At 33.4% G+C, this 26,942-nt stretch overlaps 1 protein-coding gene across 1 annotated transcript; it reads right to left on the bottom strand.

The window, feature by feature from the left end:
* Positions 1 to 1,885: 1,885 nt before the first annotated feature.
* LOC111503373 (suppressor of cytokine signaling 2) lies at positions 1,886 to 18,736 on the bottom strand. Its single transcript, XM_023157664.2, has 2 exons — positions 18,418 to 18,736; positions 1,886 to 4,521 (listed from the first exon to the last, which is right to left on the bottom strand). Exon 2 carries the CDS (start codon positions 4,483 to 4,485, stop codon positions 3,673 to 3,675), a length of 813 nt encoding a protein of 270 aa, XP_023013432.1. The 5' UTR covers positions 4,486 to 4,521; positions 18,418 to 18,736; the 3' UTR covers positions 1,886 to 3,672.
* Between the last annotated feature and the right edge of the window lie 8,206 nt (positions 18,737 to 26,942).

The following is a 26,942-nucleotide window of genomic DNA, read 5'->3' as shown; positions in this document are numbered from 1 at the left end:
TGGACATACGGCCTTTTCCAAAATATGAACGACCAGTTACAGAAAAGGTAGAAAAATGACTGATGCCAGTATTATCACTAGCACGCCTATGAAAATACAGTTGGAGGAGAAGTTAGAAAATGAAAGGTAGAAGGAAGATGCAAGACGAGTGAAAAAACAAAAATATGTTAAAAATCAGAAAGAAACAAAAAACAAAAAGAAAAAAACATGCGAAACCAAAAATAAAAACGAAAGAATTATATTATGTCCTGCTTGCGATGAACGCTTCGAAGATCCACCCACAGAAGACTGGATTCAGTGCTCACATTGCTTGAGATGTTGGCATGAATCTTGTACCGATTTTTCCGGTGTACAAGCATTTATATGCGACTTATACTAATATACTTCAACTTACCCGCTAATGCGGGTCATCTTAGTCCACCTTCGGATAAGATGACGAATTTCTCAAGTACATATATTTTTATTTTTGTAAACTAAACATTTGAGTTTTTTGGATACGATTTCATGTTCTTGTGTGTTACATGTTTATTATCGTATATAAATAAACAATTTTGAAAATAATTCAAATGTCAAGCTGAAATTATTCATTTTCTGTTAACGTCGTCAACTTACCCGACCCTCCCCTAAATCGACGTGACTTCTGTTGATACATCATCAGATTCTACTTTGTCTGGAATATTAGTTGAAAACTGGAATTCGAAAAACAATATTGAGCGAAGATCTATTTACGTCATAGAACAAAATCCGAAATTATGTCTTGGAATTACAAGGTACTCTTTATTTACTATAGAACTTTTGTCTCAAAAATGCCAGTTACTCAGAATTGATATATACATTACTTTGAAGAAAATTAAATTGAACGATTCATAATCTCCAACTACAGGCTCGGTTGCTACCGCTCGAAGCTCGTTTGCCTGGTGTGACGTCAAGATGTACCGCGGGCGATCTTACATTTTCAATTGGTCTTGACCTTTCATTATATTTCTAACAAATACTAATAATTTCTTGTTCTCATGTTACCAATTTCCTATCCAGTCTCATTATAAACCTTGGCAGATTTTTTCAGGATCTGCATGTCTACTTTTACTAATATTCTTATTTTTAAACTGCTAAATTTGGTTCATATCAACAGTGTTCAAAAAGTATCTACAGTAATCAGACAATAAATGAAAATATGGTAGATAAACAAAACTATCATTAACAAAAAATACAGCTGGTTTCAATTACAACCTTGGAAAAAGATGTTTTTTTCGACTATATAATATATACACAAAAGGCATCAATAGCAGCATATCAAAATCAAGTGCCGACAAGGATGTTTCCAGGAATTTCAATGAAGTGGATCACTATAAATTAAAAATCCCTTCTATTATTTACTCTCGTATCAGAAAATGTAAATAATTTCATTTCAGTCTCTTCGAAAAAGAAAGTCAAATATCTAACTAAAAGCTCAGGATTAGAAAAATCGAAACTGTAACTATTTCCTCTTAGATATCAACGAGGGCTGTGAGGTTAGTGACATTTCATTTTCTGCAATCCTATATGCTGACATCCAATGTCGGTTTTTGAACTTATTGTGTTTTTTATCTGTTGCATGAATGTGTACTGGGTCTTTAATTTTTGTCAATATGAAAAAAGCAATGGTATGCCCGTGATTATGAAAGTATTGAATTCTGTATCGGTAACGAAAATACAGTTTTTCTATGAACAAATAGATTATCCCAATCAATTATTAGGTAAAAAATCTACGAGGCAGGAGAAAATGAAGACGATTTTATATTCTTCTAATTTTGAAGATAGAGGGAGTTGTTTTGGTTGCAACATCGAAGTTTTGATTATGAAATAATATATGTTTTCAAATAAAATAGTAAATAAAACTAGGACATATGATAATAAATAATTTAATTTTTTTCTAGAGAAATAAATACATTTTAACTAAATCACACTCTCGATTACATCCATACCATGTGTACAATATATAAATACATTCACAATTACAATTTGTTATTTAAATTCTGTTTGTTAATCCAACTAAAAGACATTTTTCCATATTTATTCTAATGAAATTTACAAGTTGTAGTCAATCTATTACAGACTAGACTTTTCTGTTACAAAATGCTCAGACAGAAAATGGAGTAAGGCAATACTAAGGATATTCGAATATGATTATTGTGATATTAGCCCATATTTCTAGGAATTTCTGTTAATTAAAGCTGATTTTATGGATATGAGTAGACTTGAGTATCCATTCATGCAAGAACACATTGTATATGTAATTATCTTACAAACCAATCATGACAAAATAACTGAAATGGTAGTATGACAAAAACCGTATTATATTCTAACACTATATTTTCATCAAGTGATCTTATGAACAGAGTTTAACTATAAGAATAATCAATATTGAGACACAAAGAATTTGCCGAAAAAACACTAGTGAATGTGATTAACAATCAAAAATATTTTGTATATCTATAACATAATATGATTTCTATAGGAGACAAATGTTATGATAGACTAGGTGCAGATTTGCATGTTGAAGTATCATTTGGTAAAAAATAATCGGAAATTGTAATATTCATAATTTTGTTAAAAAATATTTTCTCTGAAAAGTAATATTTTGCTGCCATTATAAAAAAATCAGCCAATATGGCTTACATTTTATCTTATAGATATTATTTCATTTACATTACAGAATTGAAGGGCTTTCAGAATTGTCTTTTTAGTAATTCAAAGACATGATTATTTTCAATTAACATGAAGTCATTATCACTAATAGGATATATAATTTGACTTACAAAATAATGTATAAATAAATAAATATACCTATCAACTATTTATGAAAACTTACTTTGAAAACAATATAAAGGATCAGTTATAAGAGTTTACTATAGATTTATCTTTTTCATTATTCAACCTGAAAGAAGTAAAAGTAGTCACTTATACTTCATTCATAAAGGCCTATGAATACAAGAAAAATCTTTGGCAAATAACCATTTAATTTAAGTATCTCATAGATAATATATTGTCTGAAATGCAGATATTTAACAATATTTCTCCTCTGTCTGAAATGAGATTCACTTTGAACACATGAGCAAGGCTATTTGGAAAAATATCTGCGTTTCTTCCAGATCTTTAAGTAGTACATACTTCATTCCATAACAGACGCAAGCATTTCAATCTTTATTTTAATTAGGAATCAATTCTAGGACGATCTTACAACTGTTTGTTTAATCAATATTATCTGTTCTGAATTTTGCAAATTTAGTGAGCCCTACCAACATGAAAAACATTTCTAGCTTGTTGAAGTCTAAATTATTACATTTAAAGGAACTTAAAAGTACTAACTCACATTCATTTACTTCCAAAAATTGTTCTCATTGTAGCAAAACTCACTGAACCAACACATAAGTACCTTTTAGTTGAAATATTCAACAATATTCCAATGATTATTCTGCAATAAGCTTAAGTATAAGGCAAAAATGTTGAGTGAATTCCAGATAGTACATTTTTTTCGTTTCATTTCATAACTCGTGCCAAGATTAACAAACAGAATCCATATTGGTAATTTCATATCCTAACTAACTAGGCACTCATGAGTGCATTTTAGAATACTTTATTGGTGTTCCCTGATGTTGGTATGTAAAGGTACCAACCAGTCTTTGGCGCATCTCAGAGGGAGAAAGGATACTCCGACAAGTATGCAGTGAGTGAAGAAGGTAAGTCTAACTGAGTATGAGGGGGTGGTAGCATTGTCAACCTAGGCATTGTAGATGAACGCAGCGCCTTATGAACTGCCAATCTAGCCAGATGCTTGAGACTAGATGGTTCGGGTTTTTTTCTGAGAGGTTTAACCAACAAAATAGATGAATACCATTTGCCTTGTTGATCTACCCAAACTTGGGCATTATTTCTGTACAACCGAATCTGTTCGACATAATGTTGAATCAGATCTATGACGCTGGGAAACATCGGCATGGCCGACTGTAAATGGGGCTGCGCATCTAGTCTAAAATAACCGTTAATATAAAACAAACGGACTGAAGTGGGTCCTCGTTCTGTCTGTACACTCAGAGAAAACAAAAATTTGGGATCGGAGGAGTTTCGCACTAAAAAAGTTCCAGGTGTTGATCCTTTCAACAGTTCATGACTTTGTTGGTACGAGATACCCTCATAGTACCAGCCGGATTGGCGCAGAGCCCGAACGGTATCCGATAATCTTTGCAGCTCGGTTTCGGGTTTGGCATCTGATGGTGCTGGAGTTAGCTGCAGGGGGGCAGCGAATGGTGGAAGGATGAACGCCAGCGGCATGCTTGGTGAAACCTGCGGTGACGGACAGGGGCTCTGGGTAGGCGCCAGAGCGGTTACTAGGCCGCCTCCGCTCAACACATGCAGAGATCTCTTCACAGCACAGCATGGTTGAGTTGGAGCGCAGCACTGGAACTCGTGCTTGCAATTGGGACATACCGCGCTACAGCCTAACATTGCAGGCAAATGCCATGCCCAAGAATCGAAGTCAACCTGGAAATAAAAATTGAAATAATTGAATGTGATATGAAGTCACTAATAATAATGCAATGCACGATGATATATAATCTATAAAATGTATATTTGCACTGTTGAACAAATTCACGAAGAAATTCATATGAAGCAAGTTAAAAAGGAAACCGCTTCAATTAAATATTGTAAGATACATGAAATTTACTTAATCTGTTCCAACGAATACGTTTTCTCATATTCTTTCTCATAATTTCTGAAATCTATGTTTCTTTTTTAAGGTTACCAATATTCAAACCATTCAAATAATCAATTAATTATAGTTGACTATCCCATAGATGGATTTTTTTAAAAGGGAGCCATCACAATTTCTTAATGTATAACAAAGTCACTAGTTATGTAAACATAGTATTGACAACTTGGTTCAAGTGATACATTTTTCTCCTGGCTAGACTATAGAGTCTTTTTATGAAATATACAAATGCGTTTGCATTTCCATGAATATTTATACGAATTTATTTCGAATGTATATCAACAAAATATCAGCAATATATCACATTATAATAATAATAGTTCTTGATATTTGTTTATTAACAACTTTGTGTTGCAAAACATTTCGATATATTTCTAAAAGTTGATGAATTGCCGCCTCACGCATATTTCCCAGAACACTGAAGATTATAAATTGTTATTCGACGCTGCTCACCCATTGTTTCGATAGACCGATTCGCGATAAACTTTATATGTTGATAAAGCAGATAAACCAATGACAGTATTTTTTGTGGTGTAATCATCATGACTCGTACGAAACAAAACATCTGACCTCATTTGAATTTTATTTCGGTACCACCAACGAATAAACAAAACATTATAAATAGTTTTAACCAGTAAAAAATATAACCATTAGGGATCATTATAAATATATAAATTGATATCAATAATGAAGAATGGGAAAAATATCTCTAATGGTCATGGAAAGTCATTCAAATTGAACAATTTTCACTTCGCGATCAAAATAGGTCATGGCTTAATTTTTATGAACTCTTATCAAATGGAAAGACATGCATATTTTTCCTAGTGTTAATAAACCAATAAAACTGAAAATGGAAACGAGTGTTGGATCAAGTATTCTGTATTACATATACATGCTACAGTTTTATATTATCTAAAAATCTCAACCCTTTCTACTCAATCATACAGCATATAAACCAAAAAATTCAATGTTTATATGAAAGTAGCTGTTTCAGGAGGACTTTCTTTTAGTTTGTGTCTGAAAGTTACTTCTTTGCATGATCTACACATCTATGTATAGCGTTACTTATTTTCAAATTGATTACTTCCTTCCTTTCTTTGGAAGATTCTCTCATCCATTTTTTTGTATCAGATGGAGTAGTGGAAAGCCAAAAACTTCCTTTCCCAAAAATTAATCACTCCTAAAAATATAACCCTTTCAATTCATCTGAAATTTGTAGTGAACAAAAACTATAACACCCTGTAGAGAACTTTCTTTGGTACATTTTTATAACCCACTAGGATATCAAAGTGCAAATACTTTTTGGAAATCTATCCAAGGAAAAATGATTTTTTCTTTCTATCCTGCACTTACATATTCAGAAGTATATCTTAGGTTCAGATTTTTCAGCGTCATGTGACTCTTCTCTTATAGTTTTGAAAGTTCCCACTATTCTACTCTAATTTCTCTTATACCCAACGAAATTACGTTGTCCTTGAAGATTACGAACTAACAACCCCTCCACTTACACGACTAGAACGCCACTGCTACATCACGATGCCTCGCTTTCAGACACATTTTATACCTGCCCCTCAAATTTCGAATTTCCCGGTATTATGCAGAGACCGAGTCGAGATGCAGGTGTGCCTCGACGAACCGCTGGTTCTCTCTTTGTCCGTCCTTCATGTGCGACGGAGCCTGCACACGTTTGTGTCGGTTCCAAGAAGTCTGATTGCAGGATATTCGCGGAAAATGTATTACGGCGAGCAGCCTGTTTCTCCGCCCATGCAACTTTCTATGCGTTCCATTTTCCCAGCTTAAAATACTAGCCGTTTTTGTGAACGTATCCAATTAGGTACGTGGGTGAGATGCGATCAATTTAGAGTCGCTTCGTTTAGAGGGAGTTTTTTCATTTTGGGAAACGAGAATCATTTTGAATACTAGTTGTTGCCCGCGACTTCGCCCGCGTAGAATTTGGTTTGTCACAAGTTTCGTGACAGACCATTTCAAACAAATAGTTACAATATTTTTTATTAACCCAAAACTTCAGGTTTCCAACTTCATAACTGACGAAATTCAATACAATCTTTGAACCTATTTTCCCCCTTGGAGATGGAAATTCCTGATTCCCTTTCTTGATGTTTATTTACGCTATACAAAGAACCTACCTGTATATTTCAAGATTATAGGTTCAGTAGCTTCGACTGTACGTTAATATAAGAGCGGGCAATAGCTAGTAATTTATATTTTGACTTAAATAATATAGTAACTTGAATATATGCCAACTGCACTAAGTAATGAATAGCTTCGAGAATCGAATTATAACATATAAAGAAATTTGCAAAACTAACGAAACTGTCAACGAGGTTTGCCCTCTCGGGTCTGCATGCGTTAAGGTCACGCTATCGGCGGTGGCGCTTCATTGCTTATACTGCCCCACTGTCGAAATTACTTAGTGTAAAAAGAAAGTGTATCCATATTAAATACTTAAAACGACAATTGTATCAATTTCTAAAGAATTTGACAGATATACTAAAATGTACATTGTAAAAAAGGATCCTATTTAATTGAATTTATGGCTCAGTATTTTGCATACCACATATGTGCTATCGCGAACTTTTATTTAGAACTTGAAGAAGTTATTCCTTTGTTAATGTTATTTATTTGTTTTTGAATCCATGGTGAACTCTAGGCTTCTAACTCATATATCAGAGGCAATTACACATTATCGTTTCTTGTTTCTGCGACCTGGGGGTGTGCAGTCTTATGAAGGTTACCCAATAAAAAGAAGCAAACAATGGAGATATGGAGATTTTCACAAGCCCTAGCTGATTTATATTGGAAACGGTGGGTAAAAGAATATCGACCTACACTCATTCAATGGCATGAAAAAAAAAACTATTCTGATCAATGCTGTTGATATTGCAAAAATAGTTATTGACAAGCCACCCCGAAATAATTGGTTATTGGGACGAGTGGAAGAAACATTTCCCGTGAAGATGGAACAATACGTATAACCAGAGTAAAAACCAAAAATGGATTGTATACCAGACCTGTATTAAAGATGTGTGTCCTACAAACTTCTACCAATGAAGAGTGAAGAGTACAGAGCTTCACGGAGTGGAGAATGTAGAAGATATTTCTTTGTTCATTTCATTTATTCGTTTTTTAATACTTGTTAATACCCTGTACCCGATTTATAGTTAAAGAAATGGTATGTAAATAAAAACAGTTGTTCAAAATTAAATTTGTCAAGAGGAAAAGTCTGTCAGTTTTAATATGAAAAAGCATTTTTGCAAAGGTTTGAGCAGTTCGATATACAATTTTACAGAACTATTCAAACAATCTTAAGGTACATTATCTTCATGTAACTGCAACGGTTTAAGCAGCGCACGCCAAGATAGCTCTCAAGGAGCAAGAATTTTCCAACTCACTTAATACTTTTCGTATTATTACACAAAACCTTTGTGAATGGTAGCCTATATGTTATTCTGATATATAAGTTGTATATATGTAAAATTTCATCTAAATCCGCAGCCACAACATACATAGGTACATTCATCCTCACAAAATTTTCATATTTATGTTAGTATAGATAGATAGAATAGATTGAAAATGAGATGATTTCTCATCAACAATAAGATCAATAATTCTATAGACATGCGTTTTCAATTTGAGGCTATCACTTCGAACAATGAAGTATTAATGAAATTCGTCAGCACTTTATTCTGTAAATAATTCTGTAAATACATTTTATTTCATATTCCATATTTCAACACCGATATCTGGTAATAACAGGCAAAAATTATTTATAATTTCGATATAAAAGTTATCAGTTGTGAAAATTATTTGTACTTTACAATAAACAATATCGAAATGTAAAATAATCAATTGCCGGATTTGGACTTCGACTAACGTTTCTATAGCTCTCTCTTAGATGTACCGAGTGATTAAAACGTAAATGTTGATTGTTGTTTTTCACTTTTAGAAGTCAATAATTGAAATGTGCCTCACAAATTTCCAACAATGAAATGAGTATTTTCAACAGTATTTTTTTTCAAATGAAAATAGTCTATAACCAAACCAGATCTGACCTCGATCGATAACTTTCTCCAGATGCCAGCGCCACTCGTGGTTAATTTGCGAACACTCAAAAATCCTGACTGCAATCATAATTGATTATGAATAACAATACAATAGACTTCAGACATAATGAATCATCTACAAAATCGAAATAACTATCATCGGTCACAATATTAATAAAAAACCATCCCTGTAAAGTAGCGCCTACTTCAATTTTGACAATTTACAGACCCTTCATGTGAAAAATTGAAACTGAGGAAAAGAAGCATCCATTTATCCACCAGAAACCGTCATACCTATATCTTTTTTGGTTTATACAAAAATTAAGCATTATCACTTTTGTATTATGTGAAAATTTTAAAGTTTCATTTACAACTCCGAGTAATTCTCACAACTTTGTTGAGAGCAATGCTCATGTTTAAAACAAAATATTTTATAACTTAGAGAAGAGTCAAGATATCCGTTGTAATTTGAAAAATATGGGACATGTAGGTCAAAGTGTTATATTTCTGGGAATTGAAAAAAGTAATGTTTTATTGTTGTTGATTGTCACTGTTAATGAAACTCGGTGAATAACTATACAGCTACTAAGAAATTGACATACTCGCCGCTTTATATTTAATAGGTGTATGAAGTTCATTATTACAACAAAATTTTTCTCCAAAATGCATACTCATAAATTATTTTGAAAAATAAAAATATTTTTATTGACTTAAGTCGTTAGTTCTAATAGTTTTTGCAATTCAAAAATATAAATTACGGTGTTCAAATACATTATTGAAGTTTTCATGTAAACGGTTAATAGTTGCCGTGCGAATTTGGGTGGCTTTCAGATACATTAATAAAAATTAAGACAAAATGACAACTTTAATAGGTAAAAAAAAATACAGAATGTTCATTATTAACCAAACATCCATGTTTGTAATGCAATATTAAACATTTTTGAAATGAGGTTAGAACGAATGTGGCAGTATCCACAAACTACTTTCAGTGTGTTGTATCAACAACAACAATACTTTTTGAATAATTTCATTTTGAAATATTCAGCTATATATTATGATATTCAGTTTACCTCACCTTTGAGTCTGCTAATATTTCTGAAGTTGGACATTCTCCCGAAAATGGAATAACTTCACATAACCGCATTGTCTTTCTGAACTGAACAATTTCCACATTAATTTAGAAATATATACCTTGTCAGAAAGGGACAAAATTCAACAGTCTCAATAATCACTGATCACAGATCTACCTCGCCATAACAACTTATAAATTTCATGAACAAATAGATATTTCGGTTCTCAGAATCGCTTACCTAGAAATGAAAATATTTATCCTACGGGCTATATTCAGATGGTCTGAATTATGTTAATGGAATTACAGGTGAAATAAGCGAACTCTAAAAATACATTTATGAACGGAAATCAATAGAAGTTCTCTGGGTATATACTCAATGATTGGAACAGTTGGCTGATTTTTATAATACGTATGTTACCGTAAGAAACATATAATTTCAAAGGTATAAATAACTCTGTTTGTTTCTGTTGATGAAAGTGCTGAAATACTGGTTGTACTAAATAATTTAATCTAACCCATATCGAGTAGGCATTCCGTCTATTACATAACTACTTTTTCAGTTTTATTAATGAGATTATAAACTTATTGCTATTCGCAATGAACATTCATAAAGTCCATTACCTACATGTTATTTTTCGATGATCACCTATTATTGGAAGTTATATGTCATGGCGGTTTTATGTGAAAATGGCTGTGGGTATAATAAATCAAGTGAATCATTTATTTTACCTTCTCTCTCATAAGTAATTTAATTTTATCCCAGTTCTTTTGGAATTTATCTCAATCGAATCTATCGATACAAATATTCTTGACAAATACTTATTGGACTTTAGTCAAGAGAAAGAAACCTGTACCCTCCAAGAAGGATACCACAGAGTACTGATTGAAATCACAATTAACAAAATTGTAAGAACCTGTTCCTGAAAGCAATATCAGGTCATTTTCATTGTAGTTTTTCCCAGTAGTATCTCCTTTGGGATCTACTACTCAATGAATTCCGGGAACTGCGACTCAGTAGGTCCAGATTTGAAAAATACTCTGAATGAGTATCTATATCCATTCAAGAATATCACAACAACATGGCATACTGAAAAGTTGACCTCGAAAAGTTACATGTCCAACGCCAAAAAAAAGGCTAGATGTTATATTTGACAGTCTATATGAATGCACATACATACATACAGGATGTTTTCAACCTCTCGCTTCAGCAATGGTATACAAACACGTAGATACATTACCAGAGTGTTGGTCGACATTTGTTTGTTACCTTCAGGCCACTTGGTGACAATTTCTGTTTCACATTGCATGGTCACTAGTTAATTTTTAAATACGCGTATTTCAAAACAGAAATCGCCACCAAAAAACCTCCGTTTACCTGCCATTGTTGGGGCATAAGGTTGAAAACAGAAATATAAACTTGAACTAAATTCTCGAAAAACATCCTGTATGTGAGTATTCATGTTAACTGTCGAATTTGACAGCTACATATTTCATTCTTTTGACGTTTGTTGAAGGAAATGTACTTTTCCGATCGAGCCGTTTTAATGAGTGAAATTTTGGGTTTTGAGAACGGAAAGAGAAACATAAATCGTCTAAAAAAACTAAACATATAGGTATACTCAACTTTTTCCACCGATTATTTGAAATTTATGAATACGACAATGAGTTACTGACTAAACTGAAAGGGTATATTTTTAGGAGAGATTAATTTTCGGAAAAAAAAAGTTTTTGGTCTTCTACTTCTCCATCTTGACACAAAAAATGTGGGAAACTTCCAAAAAAAGAAATGGAGCAATCGATTTCAAAACTTAACTCTATACAAAGATGTGTAGATCATACAAAGAAGTAAATTTCGGACACAAACTGGAAGAGAAACCGTCTCGAAACAGCTATTTTCATATAAACATTGAATTACACGAACAAAAAAAACTTTATCGAAACAAATACTTTTTTATGAACGAAAAACACTTCTCTCTATTCCGTTTGTATTCCAAACATTCGTAATAATAATAATAATAATAATAGCTTTATTGTGCATAAATTACACACAAAAGGTAAGGGTTAGCCAATGGCTATCTTCCACCCCTCCTGCTGAGTAATACAAATAACATTTATGAGCAATAAGGAGTAATGGATTCGAATCAGATATCATTCACAAGATTCCTAGGAAAAAAATAAAATTTCACTTAATTTCGTGTAATTCAATATTTATATGAATTCAAATCCAAAACCACAAAGAACACTGAGAAAAAAATATTTAATTATTATTTTTTTCATTTACTGACTCTGTACACCCAATATTTTTCAATATGATACGCTTATTGACTGATTTAGTAAAAAAAAAGAACCGTCCTAGTTCATTAAACTGTCTGAAGGGGTGAAAATAGGGTGGAAATATTTAAAAATTCGTAACATGAAAAATCGACTTCGTACACCTACAAAATTGAGACATGTTATTCCTGATGATGTATTCGACAGAAAAACTTCACGTCATAGTTTTCCAAGCCGTCTGAGGGGGTAAACATGGGGTGAAAATATTAAAAAAATTCGTAACATGAAAAATCGACTTTATACACCTACAAAATTGAAACATGTTATTCCTGATGATCTATTCGACAGAAAAACTTCACGTCATTTCCAGGCCATCTGAAAGGGTGAAAATGGGGTGGAAAGTTTAAAAAATCGTATCTTTTCGACAACTGAATGTGAAGTGAAGTGTAAAGTTTTTTCTGTCGAATAGATCATCAGGAATAACATGTCTCTATATTGTAGGTGTACAAAGTCGATTATTCATGTTACGAATTTCTTAAATATTTCCACCCTATTTTCACCCCTTCAGACAGTTTAATTAACTAGAACAGTTCTTTTCTTTTTCACTAAATCAGTCAATAAGCGTATCATATTGAAAAATGGTCGGTGTACAGAGTCGATAAATTAAAAAATAATAATTCGATATTTTTTTCTCAGTGTACTTTGTGGATGTGGATAGCTTCACACCCGTTGAATTCAGTTGTTTCGAGGGCTTTTTCTTCCAGTTTGTGTCGCAGCTTCGCTCGCATTTATGTCATTCAATAAGTATCAGTACAATAGAAATGAATCAATATGAGAACTATATTTTCATGCTTGGCTGGGATAATCAATTTTTAAAAATTATTACATACGATTAAGTTTCGAAAATTTAAAATATGCTTTATTGAATTGCAACAACAAATGTTAAAATTTATTTCACTGTAACAAAAATAATCAAACCCAACCAAACCCAACTGAACCCAACCTAACCTAACCTAAAAATAAAAATGACACAAGAAAATAACAATAAATATAGAAAAATTCCAAACAGCTGAAACAACTTTTTTATCTTATACAAAAAATATTTTTTAAAAATAAAAAGTATGTTACTTCTAATACCTCTAAGAACATGTATACAAAATTTCATGATGATCGGTTGAGTAGTTTTCGCGTGAAACCGTAACAAACAAACTCACATTCGCATTTATAATATTAGTAGGATATGGATTTTCATCAAGTATCGGCGACTTCTACTCAATTAAATCTCTACCTATCGACAATGCAGTATACTGCATGTCCATCGATGTGTAAACGAATCTTCAGTTGTTAAATCCACTAATCTAAGAAACACTCATTTGTTAAACGCTGTCTGGATCACACTGGTTTCCACTTAACAGTCTCGTTCTATTCGAGTTCTGAAATTCCTAGTAAGTAACCTCGGATCACCACAAAGTTAATTCGCAAAAATTGAATAAGCAGAAATGAATGAACAAATCTAACTTTCTCAAAAATATCGACGATGAATTCTTCGGAAATCGAGATTGATATATTCCGGTTTATTTGCCACTTACTTGTTTGATCCTTGATACATTCTAGTTCAAAATTGTAACTGAATAATAAAATATGAGAGACAAACCTTGTTTGTTTTGATATATGAAAAAAAATTGTTTCATTTATAGATTCAAAGTCGATAACAAGCGGTAATTCTGAAAAATTTAAAAACTACCGCAAAATTTGATTACCTATAATCTTAATCTACAACCAAAACCAAATCGAGATAGGCTTTAATGTGAATTGGGTATGCCAACTGCATTTATTTGTATTTATTCGAGTCAAGGAAAAATAAAGAAAAACCAAGAAAATCTAAAGAAAGTAAATAGATGAGCATCAAAATTTCCAAAAAGTGAAAGATTTTCATTTGGTTCTGCTTAGTGGTTAAGCTAGCAGAAACCAATTGAAACAAACAGCATGTTTCGAATTTTCACACACTCAAAGAAATTTCCGTTCTTATGGACTCTCAGGTAAATTCAAATATTGAATTCAAAATGAGAAGCCAAAAATTCCCCAATAGAATAATTGCAGCCTTAAATTCAGATTTCGAAATATTGAAAAGTGATTTGGTGTGGTTTCAATTCGCTTCTACCAGTTGAACGATTGAGTAGCAAAACCCATTTGATAAAAAAATCTAAATAGGAACATTTTTAGGCGAATTCAAAGTTTTGATAGAATTCATGGCCATCACTAGACAATAAAAATATTTCATTGGCCGCCTTCCACGTTTCATGTCTATGGTTTAAAAACATTATCTGGAATTACATATCTTTACCATATACCAGAAATTTTTGCATTTCTATATGTAATTGATAAGTTAGTTGTTCCAATTAGCAAAAAGTCGAATTTGACTGTATGTTGTATCCTTGATTGTGTCTCCTTATTGCACCATATTGGTTGTAAAACTGAAAATAGGGTTTTCGGGAAAGAGGCTAGCAATAGTAGACAGACATTGTTGAGTACTATGTTTATTTGAAATATATGAACCAGTAGATACACAAATATCACAGCTGAATTAAACCAAGTCGTTGAAAAAAAAACATAGAAATTGTCTTAGACCCCATGACGTCACTTAACAACATCGTCATACCCAAAGTGAAATCATTGAAAAACTCTAGTTGATGTCATGGTTTGACGATGAAATTTAATTTTTAATAAAAAGTAATTTCGGGTCAAGTCATCAGACACCTGCAATTACCTCATTTCGAAGATCTCCATTCGATAAAAATGCAAACACATTTCACTGCGACCTTGAAACTTGCAAATGTTTACCTTAATTGTTATGAAAGTATTTTCAGGCGAAATATACACAGTAATTCAATATTCCGCGTGTAGCTACCTGAATCTAATAATATTTATATTGAAGTATGATATCATTGTTCACCAACAACTTAAACTACCAGCTGCTTACATGTTTCTTACATCATACAAGATGTACTTATCTCTAGTATGGACCGGAAGGTGTACCGTTGAAAGGTCCATTCACACATATCCGTTTCGAATTGGTGCCGTGTCTAGAGTGTTAACATACTTCCGTGATTTTGGTTTGCAGGTTGAGAACAAAGCTAGAACGTCCGTTTTCGGTCTCACGTCTTTTAGAATTTCAATGTCAGGATTACAGTCATCGATCGTCGTTTGAAAGCTTGTAGCCTGAACAAGAAGACCACCTTACGGCAAGTTCACTTAAGTTAGTTTTTTTCGTGTTAAACTTCGGGTACAAAAAAATTGACATTTTTTCATTCTTATTATTATAATTTTCCTATATTATTTATTCAAATTAGGTACAGGAATATATAAATTTCGAGGCCAATCTGCTAGTTATACATCAATGTGTATTAGATAAAATATTCTGTATTTCGGATTTTTTTTAGTTTATCTGAAAGAGCAGTTCAAAGACTAATTTTATGCGGTTTGAAACAAAATTTTTATTACCTTTTACGCTTTCGAAAAATTCATAACTTCTTCCACAGTGAAATATCAAATTTGAAATGTTTACTGTAGTTTCCTCTTATACAAGTGGACCAATGTCAAAATTGAAAAATTTCGATTTTGTTTCATTTTAAACAAGTGAAGGAAACATCTGTGTTATGGCTCACAATTAGAGAATATCGAAGTGTATAAAACTGAAATAAAAAAAAATTACTGTGATATACCACTGCTTCATCATGAACTTAAATGCCAAAAACTGATTTTTGACAAGGATATAAATAAGGCTTTTTATGCTCATAAACAATACCTTTCAACTTTTGATAACGAGAACATTTTATCAGGTTTGCAATGGTTTTTTGAATCGCCTGCATTACAATATACAAAGTGATCAAAAATATTCAATTGCCCATTTTTTGTTAGTTTCAGATCATGAGGAAAGCTGTGCATAGTGTGCATAGACACATTTTCTGATATATAATTATGACACTGGTTGACCGTTCAATAATAGTATCTATGGATCCAACTGGCATTATCAAGAGCTGACTTGGCATTTCTGTAACAACTAATATTTGAACTCCAGTTCCTCATAGCACTAACCAATGCTTTCCTTGACTTTGACGTTTGAATTATCAGGCCTAGATGTAGCCAGTATTTCTTCTATATTGGAATAATTGAGACAAAATGTTCACTCTTCATTCGTTGTTCTACAATACATATTTTATAAACTACGAAATATTTAATCTAATATATCTGAAAATATTCAAATTTGGAAAATATGATATCTAACAGCAACTGTACTTAAAATGACAGTTTAAAGAACTTAATTAGTGAAATAAGATTTGCCAATAACATAATCCACGAAAATCATATAGGTATATATTGTCTACTCCAATGATTTGAAAATAATGATGATATTGATATTGATGTATTGATGTATCTCACTTTTAAACTTACTATTTTTGAATACCAGTAAAAATTGAGGAATTTTGAGGGTCTACAGGAAGATGATTTCATTTACAAAGACGACTGAAGTACTATACAATGTTTTAACAAGCCTGAATTCAAATCTAAAAAAATTAAATATATCTACTTGAACGCTGTGACTTGTTGATAAAAAATAATTTTTAAAGAACAGAAAATCCACGAATAAATTGTTGTGTTCAAGTTAATACGTCACGAGATGAGTCAGTAGTATTTTTAGTAAATTTATCCATGTTAAAATAAAATGTTGAAATCACTTTAAAAAACTAACTGAATTATCGAAATAGACGGTTTTCTTCAAACTAACCGATAAACTATCTAATACATTACTTACTACTTCTTACTTATGAAGTCCTGATAACTATAAACAGAAAATTTTGAAAATTTGAACTAAGTCAAGACTGAGTTTGCACCGTCTAGAAATCGACACTTGCGGATAAAATACCTAGTTTTAAAGCCAACCTTTGATTCTATCTGAAATCAAAGTAGCCATTTGTGGACTTTGATCCGCTATTATTTAAAACTAGCTCGATATCTACGATTTTTTCAGCGCACAATTACATTTAATGATAATTCCTTGTACGATTAATCACGACTTTCGAACAAATGGAGAAATGGAAGTACAAGGCGCCACTCTCCGACCTGTCAAGTTTATGTATCGTCTAGTTTTCAATTGTTATCGTTCGAGTGAATGGATGAAAAAACAAATACGGCTTAGGTTCACAATAATTCGAAAAAACTTGTTACCATTAAAATTCCTCCGATAATAGCTTCAGCCGCTCGGAATTCAAATGAACGTAATACAAAGCGACATGTGTGCAATTCTGTACTTTCAGAATCTCAATGTAAACGACCCTGAGCGAGCGGGAGAAGCGTTCTTGAGATTTTTAATGGAAATTCATTATCGCAGATTTCTCGGTAATTTTAAATTTATTATCTCTCTGGCTACCTCGATTCTTTCATAAGTTTCCATATCTAATAAATATGTTAATGTGTTGTAAATATAACTGATTTTTGTTGAATTTATTTTAAATCGTAAATCCACTCTATTTATATTCTGCTATCATATAATTCAACTCGTATAAATAGTTATAAATGAATGAGCAATCGGATAGATAGTTGTTACCAGTCCTTCCAACTCAAAATGCCTTCTGTGAATTCAAAAACACGTCAACGTTCCAAGTAGTATTTACCTGTTTCAAACAGGTCACTTCATTGAACTGTTCAACAAAGGAAACTATATTACAAAGGGAACTTTGTGTATTAATATTATTATTTTAATGCAGAGTACCTAACTAAACTAAACTCAAGATTACTGATCATGTTGCATAATATCCAATGATTGAACTCGGGTTACTATCTTCAGACACAATTAGGTATAAAAAAACACACACACATTGATTGAGTGTATAGGTACCTAACTCATATTCCTATATTTGAAAAAAATCACTCCAGTCTATTATAGTTCTCTGTAAACAGGATGTGAACAAAATAATTGTGACCTTACACTTTTACGTAGAAAAACAAAACAGCTTCGACGTTCACTGTTGAAAACGAATGTACAGAACAGGAAACAGTTTAATTCATTATAACAAAATTGTTCAATGGGCTCAGAAATTAGGTCACTCTATTTCATAATGACCATTCATTGAATGAGTACATTCATAATGGTTTTGTTGCACACATATTGTACACATATATCTTTTAGCTGAGAGCGAAATCAATTTAAACCAAATCGGGAATTCACTAATAACTAAAAGTAACTGTAACTAAAGTCTCACCTATTTGAAATACAGCAAAGAACTGTTGCCAAAGAGAATGCTCCACATTATTCGATATTATAAGAGCACTTAATCCTAAGCATTAATTTATAGGCACCACAAGACACTGAAACTAAATTATATCACTAGTCCGCCAGGAAACACAACTGCACATGATTTTAGTTTACGACTTTGGGTGTGTAGATTCTAATTTTGAGGTTATATTGTGACTATCGATTGTTCAAGTGTAACTGTGAGCGGTCGCATACCGAATGTGAGCCGCCGAAGCCAGCTCGTTTGTCTAGATGACGCTCCAAGCGAGATAGCTTATTCGACTTTGTATTTGAAGAGAAAGAGACAAAGCGATAGTTACTTTCTGGGAACGATAGAACGTGTTTTCATTTCACGTTAAGAAGGCTTTTGGTGGGGGCACGGCTGTGTTGAGTAGTACCGGGAATCCTCACTTCTTGGAAGGCATATGTATATATAGCCCCAAGTTAGGCCCACTACGAACTCATGCATGCATACAGTGATTCTAAAAATGTCGCCGACCTGAATGAACCATCATAGTATCTACATAAATAATCAAATGAGTAAAATGTTATTATTCAGGAAATCATTGAGAAGGAGAGATATTCTTTTTGGGTAATTTATATATCACGACCTACGTAATTCACATTCATGCATTTCTCAATGTTTTTTCGGAGCTGCTTACAGTTTTTTATTTATTCCAGGAATGAAGTTAATGGGGATGTTAATGAAACTTTTCAAATTATCTAAGAACAATTCGTTCAGGCCAGTCTCAACTCCCTACACAGTAGGTTAATAGACTGACACCTATCAGAAAACAACTACTCCCCTGGCTCATACCACGAAGGGCGTTGGAATATATCCGACAGGTGTCAGTGCAGGATTCTTCACAGAAGTTATTCCAGCATATGCTGTTGGCGATACAACTGCCGCAATAGATTTTCAATTATTGGAACACACTTGCAGACCGGTTTCGGGCTGTTTGGCCACTCGTCAGTGCAAGGTAGTGTATATCATCAACATGAAGTCGATGATTTCCGATAATTGAAAATCGAATTCCATCAGAGTATCATTCCTCGAACTAAGCTGAAACATACAACAAACAAAAAGTTTGTCGTCGCCCCATCTGCCTGTGAATGAGGTAACCAACTGCATATCCGAAATTTGCCCAATTCCTCGTACAAGGAAAGAAAACTTTCACATATAGTCAGTGAGTATACTTGAAGACTGACTATGAAACTTTTCAATTCGAAAATGTGTGATCAACTCAAACAAAAATTATTATTATTATGCCCATAGGCAGAAGCAAACACCTCTCCGTTCATCTTCAGGAAATGTATGATTAGAATAGAATAGAATTCAAAATAGATATATGCATGCATATAATTCTAAGGCCTTCGACCGTGTGTGGCATGGGGGTTTGCTGGCCAAACTTTGTTGCTATGGCTTGTCGGATCATTTTTGTGTATAGCTCTGTAGCTTCCTGAAGAAACGTTCCCTGCAAGTGGTCGTTGATAGTTATCTCTCGAATAATTTTACCATCAACGCTGGTGTTTCCTAGGGATCCATATTGTCTCCAACCCTCTTTTTATTGTATATCAACGACTTATTGAGAAAAACCAAGAATCTAATATATTGCTTTGCTGACGACAGCACACTTGTCTCTTCATTCCATTTCGTTTCCAGGATATTGGCAGCAGGAGGTCGCATATCTTAAAGAGGATCTGAAAGTGATTTCAAATTGGAATGAAACTAACCAGGTTTAATTTGATGCCACAAAAACCCAGGCATCGGTTTTCTCCAAAAAGATAAATGTCTTCGAACCGGATATAATGATATCAGAACAGATAATTTCGCTTTCGGCTTCAATAGTTTTTTTTGGGGGTAAACATGGATACCAATATGTCTTGGGCACCAACAAAGGCTGCAACGGCTGCTTCTCAAAAGCTTGGAACACTGTTACGAACTAGAAAACTGTACACTCCTCAGCAACTTTTAATACCTCATTAAGTTCAGATCAGACCTTCTTTAGAGTATTGTTCTCGTGTATGGAACTCTGCCCCTAAGAATACCCTGAAGCTGCTGGATTCCATTCAGAAAAAAGCCATCCTCCTGATTGGAGACGCGAACATCACTTGCAACCTTTATAGTCTGGAACATCGAAGATAGGTTGGGGATTTGTCTCTCTTCTAAGTATAGACACATTTACGGGGAGTATTCAAGTTACTTGGCACATTTGATTCCACCAAGAGCGACGGACTGCGGCTGCTTATCGTTTTGAGGTTCAACTCAGTACACCTCGAACTTCTACTGTTTAAGAACTTTTCCATTTGGAAAACTGCGTTCATGTGGAATAAACTTCCTGAGAACGTTTTTTTTCCAAACGGATTTAATCTCCAGCGATTCAAATCCAATGGATGGAGTACCCACTATGATTGGGACACATAAGGGATTTGTATCTCTTCTTGCTGCTCGCATTGGTCGACCACTTTTGAAATTCCGTCGCATCATCCATCAAGAAAGTTTATGTGCGCAGATCTCGAACGGAAACTTAAAATCCGTGATGAATACCGTTGTTAAAGTTGTCAACTACATTGTTGGTCGTTTTTCACTAACTCACAGTCAACTTCAAGTCATTTTTACAAGAAATAGAGAGTGCGTATTCAGATATTCCATTACACAGCAATAAACGCTGGCTCAGTCGCGGTAAAGTGTTTAAAGAAATAAGGTCAATATTGTTGCAAAAAAATCAAGCTCAAGTCTAGATAATAAAGAATGGATTTGTAAGTTAATATTCTTGACTTAAATTATAAATAATCTTGGCGAACTAAACCTTGAGTTGCAAGGATCGGGTCAAACTGTTCTAAATTTGTATGATTACTGGAAGTCTTTCAAAATGAAAATAGATGTATTTATTCAGGATATCACCTTCCATACATATAAATACTTCCCAAATCTAAAAAAAAAATACTTACCAACCTTAATAATCACGTTAAACTATATAACTTCACTAAAAGAAGAACTTGCTGAAAGAGGTCAAGCTTTTGATAAACTTGGTCACATGTTCTCCTTCTTGATAAAACCAGACCTAATGGATTTTACTAGCATTCCTTTCAATGATTATCTCTTGGATAGAAATTCAAGATGTTGAGCTTACGCATATTGAATTTAGGAACTCCAAGTTATGGAAGACAACATTTGTGGAACTGAGAAGAGTATTAGAAGGTGACCCTTAGGATAAGTCAAACGAAATACTGAATAGTTGGGCTAGTTTGCCAGATGAATTCATTCGCCTCAAAAAAGTGGTAATGCTTTCAGGATTCGGATCGTCCTATATGTGTAAGTAAGTTTTTCCTACATGAAAATCATTTCGAATCTATATCGAAGCCGGTTAACAACAGAAAATTTAGAAGCGTGTGTAATATTAAAAGTAACTAGAAATGAACCAGAAATACAAAAGCTTTCGCAAAATTTCCTTTTTGATCAAAATGTTTAGAATTATTGTTAGTAATTTTATTAGTTACTTTTCCCATTACTTTCAACAATTTTTTTATGAAAATTATACAGTTATTTTAGGACACTTTGGCTTTGTTCAAAATTGCACATGGGTACCTCTTTGGTGAAAGGTTGCCAACCCCTGTTGCTTGCTTATAGTTAAGAGAGGCAGGAAGCGATTTCCCACTTAGAGGTCATTGTTGAAGGCTTGACTTTGCAACTGACCGCCGTATGAACCCTTGTTTTTCTTCAATATTCACGTTTGAGTTTAATATCGATATGAGTTTTCTATGGAAATTCATGACCATTCGTAGTAACACAGATCTAATGCAGATCTATGACAGGGCAGTCTGTTATTGGATCATGAATTCAACGTTTTTGGGTTCTGGTATCTCTAGGTTCACGCCTCCCCCAAATAGAATAAAAATTGTATCTAGACTAGACATTTGTTTGAAGGTGGTTGACAATGTTTCGTGGTGAAACATTGAAATATTGATAACAGCTGAAAAAATTGAAAAATATTATTAACAAAAAATAAAAATTAAAGATTTCAAACCAAGTTATGTCACAACGTTTCGATTGTTAGTATCCACAATCGTCTTCAGGTGATAACTGGACTTATTCCGACTATTTCTAGGTCATTCCAGTGCTTTCACCTATCCCCTCTTCCCTCTTTCCGTTTCATTGGTTTTGGCGGGAGATGACCGTTTGGCGGGAGTAGGTCGTTTTTCGTTGATTAGAGGTTTCCAAATGTTACGTATCTCTACGCTAGCTTGACTAAATGCGTTGTTGGACAACATATACGCGGCTTCTTTGAATTTTCTCCTGAACCAGTGTTCCTCTTTGTGGATGATTTCAGCTTGAGCCCACTTGATGTTGTGTTGATGAGTCCAAACATGCTCTGCTATTCCGGATTTGCTGGTTTCTCCTCGCTGTGTGTGTTTCTTGTGCTCAGCGAACTTTCAATGGCCTCTTAGTTTCACCGAGTGCGGGAATCATACATTGATGAAACTAAGAGGCCATTGAAAGTTCGCATTGCTGAGCACAAGAAACACACTCTTTTAATTTTAATTCTTTTATTTTTTGTTAATATTTTTAATTTCTCCAGCTTTTATTATTATTTCAATTTTTATTTGTTTGGTTGTTGTTGTATGTTATTTCTTTGTAATTTCAGTTTTTTGTTTAATAAAATTGTTATTTTCGGTTAATCTTTTTTGATATTTTCAGGGTTATCAAATCAATTTATATTATATTAGACAATGGAAGTCTGAACTGATGAAATAGACTAGACATATCACATTCAAAAGTTGTTGCCTTTAAAGAATTGTCTTTGCGTCACAGAGCCATTTTGAATTCCGATAAAAAGGAATTGATTCGTTTGACAAATAGAAGTTACAATTCCTGTCAAATCTAGTAACGTTTGCAGGATTGAAATATCGATAACCTTTTGTAGAAGTGTCAAGAGAAATTATTTTCATTACAGCATTATCCTTCCGATAAGAAAATTGTTAGATTTAGATCATTTGAATAGGAGTTTTTCTAAAATTATGTGCTATTAGATACCTAGTTATATTCATTATTAGAAATGAAGAGAATATTTTAAAAAGTTTGTTCTGTGAGGTACTTCTAACATATGACGCAAGTAAATTGCTTTCAAAACAAATTGAAAACAGTGAAATTAATCAAAAATAAATCTTATGTTTATCATATTTTTATGAGAGCGGACAGAGGTCGAACATGCATTGCTAGGGATAAAAAAATGTTTGGGAAAACCCTAGATTTTCTAAATATACGATTGAATCATATTTTGCGTTAGGAAATACACAACGTCTGCGTTCACTTTAAAATGTGGTGTTCTGATACAACGTTGATACACATAAAACGTATGAATTCATAAAAATTTATAACACAGGTCAGTCATTGTGAATCTAAAACCATATACTTTTCATTAGTTAATGAAATTACAAAAAAAAACGTAGAAACAATTTGAAAATGTTGTTTGAATTGATTTGAATGTACCTATACCCACTATTGGTCGAGAATCTCACATTTTGTAACAAGGTACGCAAAACGAAACCTCATATTTTGCATGTTTATTATACTGTTTGTTCCGTAACTAAGTCGAAAAAATGAAACTAGAGATACCTCTCGATGATTGAATCGCCACTATTATCATAGATGGATTGGCTGCGAGAGAGATGCACTTCAAAAAAAGGCATATTAGTATTTGAATTCACTAGATATATATATATATATATATATATATATATATATATATATATATATATATATATATATATATATACAAATCGAGAAAGGTTAATGCAGGTTACGCAGCTATTTTCATCAAGTACTTTTCTGGTTTTTCACAATTTGTCTTCAATCAAGGACCGCCTGCCCGGTACTGACGATGCCCAATAGGCTGAAACAACTGTCTACCGGGGGCTCTTAAATTGAAATCAATATGGGAATTATCAGAAAGTACGTATCTATTAATATTTTGATTTTTATGGAATTATTTTCCAGCAGCTTGACTGCATTAACCTTTCTCGATTTAATATCATTTCTAGAAACATGTGGATTCGTTTTCCGATGGCATTTCAGGTTAGCTTCCCAAATTTTTTCTACCGCAGTTGTTGGTTGATTGGTCAAACCACCAACACTGACATAAAAACTTGTCCAGTTGACTTGGGTGTCACACCAATAGGTGGTTCCACTTATAATTTCGCTTGCGTTTACGCAGCTATTTTCATCAAGTACTTTTCTGGTTTTTCACATTTTGTCTTCGTTAGTCGGGGACGCTATAGATTACGCTGTAGACGACCCCTGTCGATATAGAAGGCCCCGACACTCTGTTGAATAAGGCCCCTATGTCCTCCGTTAACAGATGAATAATATCTTCATCCATCTCACCCCAGCCAGGTAGGGGTACACCGCGAAGGGCGGTATGGATGTCTGAGGTTTCATGCCACCATCACAAATCAGTCATGACCCATTCGTCCCTCTGTCGAAAATCAGCCCAAAGGGTAAGGGATCAAGGCTCCAGCCTGACTAAAACGACGATGACCATCGACATTTTGTCTTCAATCGAAGACCACCTGCCCGGTACTTACGATGCCCAATAGGGTGAAACAGCTGTCTACCGGTAGATCTTAAATTGAAATCAATATGGGAATTATCAAAAAGTACGTATCTATTCATATTTTGATTTTTATGGAATTATTTTCCAGCAGCTTGACTGCATTAACCTTTCTCGATTTAATATGATTTCTAGAAACATGTGGATTCGTTTTCCGATGGCATTTCAAGTTAGCTTCCCAAATTTCTGCTACCGCAGTTGTCGGTTGATTGGTCAAACCACCAACACTGACATAAAAACTTGTCAAGTTGACTTCGGTGTCACACCAATAGGTGGTTCCACTTATGTTTCGCTAGCGTTTACGCAGCTATTTTTCATCAAGCACTTTTCTGGATTTTCACATTTTGTCTTCAATCGAGGACCGCCTGCCCGGTACTGACGATGCCCAATAGGCTGAAACAGCTGTCTACCGGTGGCTCTTAAATTGAAATCAATATGGGAATGATCAAAGAGTACTTATCTATTTATTTTTATATATATATATATATATATATATATATATATATATATATATATACAAATATGAAAGTTATTGAGTGTCTTGATATAGAAACAAAAGTTAATATCGGACATAGCACTCATGAAAGTGGCAAACCATAGACACGTGTTTCGGACTTTTGGCCCATCATCAGTATGGTGCAGCCAAGTGTAAGAATGGGCAACACTTGGTTACCAAAAGATAGAAATATAGAAATACAAATGCACGGAGCCACCAACAGGAGCCAACCGCACATTTGTCGTTTCAGTTGATAGATCTCGTGTTCACAAGAAAACTACGGATGTCACGCAGGTAGCTATAGCTGCCTCCGTGGTGATTTTGATAGTTTTCTTGTGAACACGAGATCTATCAACTGAAACCACAAATGTGCGGTTGGCTCCTGTTGGTGGCTCCGTGCATTTGTATTTCTATATTTCTATCTTTTGGTAACCAAGTGTTGCCCATTCTTACACTTGGCTGCACCATACTGATGATGGGCCAAAAGCCCGAAACACGTGTCTATGGTTTGCCACTTTCATGAGTGCTATGTCCGATATTAAGTTTTGTTTCTATATATATATATATATATATATATATATATATATATATATATATATATATATATATATATATATATGACTAGATATATGACTAGATATATTATGAAGAATAGTATTTTGGGGTTTGGTGGTGCTCACCACTTTCTTCAAGATAACTGAAATCTATTAGTTACCAATATGATGACACAAAGGGATCTACTTAGGTATCTAACGTGAGATTGAGAAAAAAATAATATCTCTACAAAACATGAAACATTTTTTGTCGAAGGAAGTGACTGACAGTGACGAAAATTTTAAGAAAATTTACTTAGAAGTGTTTTTTGAGAATGTAAGTATGAGTTTGAATGAGATTATCCAAATCAGTTCTTTTATTCATGGATCTATTATCGATATTGATGTATACCATTTCTAGAAAAAATATTTTCAATTGGTTTGATGCTATATATAGGACAGTGGAATTGTTGCAATCCATTCACTCAAAAAATCCTACAATACGCAGACGATACAATCCTTTACAATCCTTTAAGCCTAAAGCAGGGCCCCACCATAAACATAACTTGTAAACACTAACACTAACCCAAAAAAAATTTGAATAAATACATTAGTCAGATGTTGCAATCCATTTTATGTTCATTATAATCAATATGTTCTGATAATGCACATCTGTTTATATTCCTCCTGCAATCACTTTTATGAGAAATGATACGACTTTTTAGAGTTCTTCATGTTTATCCAATATATGGTTTGTTACAATCCATCCAAGAAATTTTGTAAACTATATTAGATTTTTCTTCATTTTTAGTAGGAGTTTTCACTCTGCTATATACAGTTGTTGATTAGCAGT

This window comes from Leptinotarsa decemlineata, unplaced genomic scaffold (genome assembly GCF_025532065.1).
Source record: "Leptinotarsa decemlineata unplaced genomic scaffold, Ldec_3_MD MMD2_tig00004067_RagTag_RagTag, whole genome shotgun sequence".
NCBI lineage: Eukaryota > Metazoa > Arthropoda > Insecta > Coleoptera > Chrysomelidae > Leptinotarsa > Leptinotarsa decemlineata.
This window is presented reverse-complemented; position numbering and strand designations above follow the sequence as displayed.